General features: G+C 40.7%; 1 protein-coding gene across 1 annotated transcript; it reads right to left on the minus strand.

The window, feature by feature from the left end:
- Positions 1–2088: 2088 nt before the first annotated feature.
- Positions 2089–4384, minus strand: tmem18 (transmembrane protein 18). Its single transcript, XM_048250505.1, has 5 exons — positions 4209–4384; positions 3714–3831; positions 3396–3450; positions 3215–3308; positions 2089–3050 (listed from the first exon to the last, which is right to left on the minus strand). The coding sequence occupies exons 1-5, from the start codon at positions 4299–4301 to the stop codon at positions 2949–2951; spliced, it is 462 nt and encodes a 153-aa protein (XP_048106462.1). The 5' UTR covers positions 4302–4384; the 3' UTR covers positions 2089–2948.
- Positions 4385–4742: the final 358 nt, after the last annotated feature.

Raw genomic sequence — 4742 nt, forward strand, 5'->3', positions numbered from 1 at the left:
CCACAACAGACTATGCGGCACAGACCCAAAAGCATTCGCCAAATCCAAGAACACAACGTGCAGGTCTCTCTTCTCACGCTTTACTAATTGAATTTGGTGCCAAATCATGCTGGTATGCTCTAAGCACCTGGAGAAGCCAGGAATTCCAGCTTTTTGCACCGTGGTATCAATTAATTTATTCCTTTCAAGGTAATTTGTCAGTCTCCGTGCCACCACACTGAAGAAAACCTTCCCTTCAACATTCAGTAGAGTAATTGGCCTAAATTGATTAATCTCCACTGCATCCTTTTCTTTGGGAATAAATATTCCCCCAGCCCTCCGCCAAGCCTTGGGAATACTCTGCTTTTTCCAAACTATCTTCATTAATTGCCATAGAAATCTTAAAACATCTGGTGCACTCTTATACAACCGGTAGGACACTCCATTAGGTCCCGGGGCTGAAGAGGCCCTTTGGCACCAGAAGTGGAGTAGTGGTCAAATGTCCACTGCCCTTGTCAAATGTCAGGGCAGGATACTGGTGCCATATTGACCTAAAGGGACAATTTTATCTTGTTGCTCAGCTGTACACTGTATGTGATTTTTTTCTCTATAAATGGCTTACAACTGGATCAGTCAAATGTTTCTTTAATTGAATAAAGACAAAACAAGAGAAGAGATTTGTGTTAGTAAACACCTTGGTTCTCGGGCTATAAAAAACAAGTTTGACAAACTTGGCAAAAAGAATCACCAAACAGTCTTTAATGATGTCAAAACAATCTTGTCGGAATCAAGGCTTTGGTGTCCCAAAAAAAGAGAAGCTTATCCATGCTTAAATGTCTGGTAGGGTGGATGACTGGAACTAGCCTGGCCTCTGCCTGCCTACGTACTTTAGAGAGTCTGGTTTCCAGGCTAGACTGGAACAGCTGCAGCTCATTCAGAATAATGCTGCTAGAACAGAGACCAGGACACACTTCTCTTAAAAAGTGGGGGCAGCCGTGGCCTACTGGTTAGCACTTCGGCCCTGTAACCGGAGGGTTGCCGGTTCGAACCCCGACCAGTAGGCACGACTGAAGTGCCCTTGAGCAAGGCACCTAACCCTCACTGCTCCCCGAGCGCCGCTGTTGATGCAGGCAGCTAACTGCGCCGGGATTAGTGTGTGCTTCACCTCACTGTGTGTACACTGTGTGCTGTGTGTGTTTCACTAATTCACGGATTGGGATAAATGCAGAGACCAAATTTCCCTCACGGGATCAAAAGAGTGTATATATATACTTATACTTAAAATCATTACTTTCAGCTATCCACAGAAAAGTTTAAAAGTGCTTTTCTGCTTTGAGGATTGGTTCAGGCCCAGAATACATGTCTGAATATGACCTGAGCAGAGAGTGGTAGAGAAAACAGAGTGGTGACACTCCCATAAGAGACAGTGGAAAAAATGGCAAGGCTTTTCCATGCCTTGCATTGAGTACGCCCTCCAGCATCCAGAAATACATCCCACCCTCCTGTGATTCAGCCATTCAGCACAGTTTTTTTGGAACTTTTCATCGTGTGGCGACGACATCAAAGAGTATCACAACTCTCTTTCTGAACCTGAGGATAGGGCTCTCAGATCCATGAACTAAGCTTTAGTCCAAACTATAAACAAATTGAAGAATTTAGCCGTTTTGTTACTGCATGAATCAAACTGCCATAATGTGTGAATGTAGTAGCAGTTCGTAAATTATTCTTAAAAACTGTTTTCATATGCCTATGACCTTGAAAACTTAATTTAAACTGACGTCTCAGACTAACAGCTCTGTTGTGGACTTAATCAAGGTGTTTCAAAAGACGTAAAACTCTGGCTACTTTTACAATATTTTGAACTGTCTGTAAATTATGACTCTCTTCTCTTTTGATCACTACTTTGTTGAGATTTTCACTCAAGTACTTTGTCTTTATTTTTTATTTTGAGTGTCCCTTTTGCTTTCACTCACGTGAAGCACATTAGTTGTCTGCGTGTGAAACTCTCCTGAAGAAATACCTTGACAAAAAAAAAATTGCTACATGAATTTCTACAAAAAATTCTCACGAATCTTGGGATTTGAGTGAAGACAGAAAATAGACAGAAAATGGATTTTCCGAGTTATTTATTATCATAGTCCCATGGAGACAAATTCAGGAATTTTGCTAAATTTGCTACAACAACTGCAGTAATGTTCCAAGCAAATGCCCCCAGTATCAACTGTTTAAAGAAATAAATAAAAAAAGGCATGCATTCTATAAAAAAAAAAAAAAAAAAAAATTCATTTGCATATTCATGAAAACAGTCCACCACCAATAGTGACAATATGCTACATTTTTCATCAATCCATATAGCAGACCAACAGAGCTCACTGCACCGAGCTAGGACTTTGTATGCCCCCTATTGATGGATCTCTGTAAATGCATGCTTAGTATTCTGCTCTTCCAGTAAGACACAATAATAATACTGCATCTGAGTTCTGAGAGCAGACCACACGTGAGGGTGGATGTGGTTAAATTCAGCAGTGGAGCAAAGTAAAAAGTGTGCATTTGAACACACGCAAAAAAAAAAAAAAAACCTCACCCTCTGTCCCACAAAAAACACACCCACACACACATACCCTCTCATTTGGTCTCTCGCACGCACACACACACATGCACGCAATGGAGATCACCTAAATCTGACACATAAATAAAGTAGGCCTTCTCTAAACATAGGCCTCTGAATATCTTATCAAGGCTGCCAAGGCTTCACTGTGGTGCCAGGATTCAGTTCCACAATCATCTTGTACTTGCTCAGTCCTGATTAAAGAGACCATGGTTGTAGGGAACAAAATACAAACTGACTGACATGGAAAAAGATGTATGGTGTGTAGGCGACACCACACCAGCTTGTGAAACTTGGGTCATGCCAGTGGTCGTTTCTGTGAGGGCCGGTTCCAGAGAGTGCCTCAGTGGCTGTCGGGGAGTTACTGCGTCTTCTTCTGGCTCTGCTGCCGAGCTGCTTTCCTCTTCAGTTGCATGGTCTTCAGCTCAGTCATGGTGCAGAAGGTACGATACACCCACACACCCTGGAGAAACACACACACACACACACACACAGTACTCAAACATTATTCTGAAAAAGCATTTCAATCAGAGCTTCAGATGGAGAGAACTGAGAAGAAATGCTTTCACTTTTGGAGGGTTACCTCAGGAAGGTAAATAACCACTACTAAACTCAAACCAAACTCACCACAATGATGATGGCATTGAACAGAAGAGGGACTGAGTACACCAATGAGATGAACATTCCTTTGGAGTCGAAATACTGGAACTTGGAGAACAAGCTAAAGTAGAGCGGCACAGGGAATTGTAAGTGTAATTTGAGACAGGATGTGGAAGAGGTTTCAAACTGACTGTTTAGAGACACTCACCTCCAGTTCATAGCAGCAAGCTCATTCAGATACTCTGCACTGGCCACCATTCCAACTGTATGTCAAATTGGAGTACAGGTTATATTCAGAGCACAAACTCAGGTTTACAAACAAGTTTTAGGCCATTTCAAACTAGTGTAATGGTACATTTAACAAAGTACAGTTCACCATGTCATTAAGCCATTAGTAGTGTGGTGGGGGGTTATGGAAAGGCAGGAAAGACCGACAAGGGTCAACACCTGCCAATCAATCAGCGTCATACCTTCAGACACTCATCATGGTCATTCGGAGACAGTAATAGTCGGGAGATTGACTTACCCATCATTAAGAACAGACATATCTGAAGACGGTAGTATTTGCAGGTAAATAGTGTGGAGATAAAACAAAATGCATGGAACGCGAGGAGACCCATTAGCCATGGCTCAGTCCACTGGATCTGAGAAAGAAATAAAACGGAAATAAATGCGTGAAATGGAAAGTAGATAAACCTTGTCAGGTTATACATGTTAACTAACTTGTTAACATGTTAACAAAAACAAATCAAAACAGATACTTGACCAAACTAACGTTACTGCTCTGAACAAATTGACAACAAAACAAGTACTGTTCGTCCACCGTCCACTGATTTTAACGTTAATTATTTTTCGAATATCGAAGAATGACACTAATATGGTTTAAGATCTTGCTATCTAATATATGTACCTTCATTTAAAAAAAAAAACAAAACACGCAACGTAGCCTGTCGGCCCAAAGTTACCTGAACCGAAGACATAATGGCCATACGTTACAAACATATTGCTAGTGTGCACTTACGGTTTGCAGGAATGTCCATATAGAAGTGACCCTTAAGTTGCTGAAGGCATCAAGGGGAGCAGAGCTCATATTTTGTGCTTTAGATTCTGTCATTTTACAAATAAAAAAGGCTGATGAGCAAAGTTACCACGACTGCTTCCTACTTCCGTGTTCTTCCTCGTCAAGTGAAATGCTGATTTTCCCGTCAAGTGGGCTTTACTGCCACCCACTGCAGGGCACACAGTATTACAGTTGAAATCAAAACCTCTATTTTTTGACAAGCACGGGCATTTTTGAAAAAGTCTGGAAATTGCTTATGCCAACCAAGGAGTTTATTGAGTTTATATTTCCTTATTAATATATTTGTGCTTGGATCGATGCCGATATATAATCCATAAAATAAGATCTGTAATTTACATTTTTCTCTATTTTTTAAAAATTAAAATTTGGTGTTTTAATCACCCTATAAATCTTTCAGGGCAAAATAAAAATAAAAATAAAGTCAAAATCACATAACATGTGCAACCAGCTCTGATTGGCAAAGATTATTGATAG

The sequence above is a fragment of the Alosa alosa genome, chromosome 8 (genome assembly GCF_017589495.1).
Source record: "Alosa alosa isolate M-15738 ecotype Scorff River chromosome 8, AALO_Geno_1.1, whole genome shotgun sequence".
Lineage (NCBI taxonomy): Eukaryota > Metazoa > Chordata > Actinopteri > Clupeiformes > Clupeidae > Alosa > Alosa alosa.

What these genes read in the sequence shown, in the direction of transcription:
- tmem18 (XM_048250505.1), bottom strand. Translation starts at nt 4,301, where the DNA reads ATGACAGAATCTAAAGCACAAAATATGAGCTCTGCTCCCCTTGATGCC. An exon ending in TATGGACATTCCTGCAAACC is followed by an intron (nt 3,832 to 4,208) that starts GTAAGTGCACAC and finishes TTTCTTTCTCAG; the next exon opens with ATCCAGTGGACTGAGCCATG. An exon ending in TCAATGCCATCATCATTGTG is followed by an intron (nt 3,051 to 3,214) that starts GTGAGTTTGGTT and finishes GTGTTTCTCCAG; the next exon opens with GGTGTGTGGGTGTATCGTAC.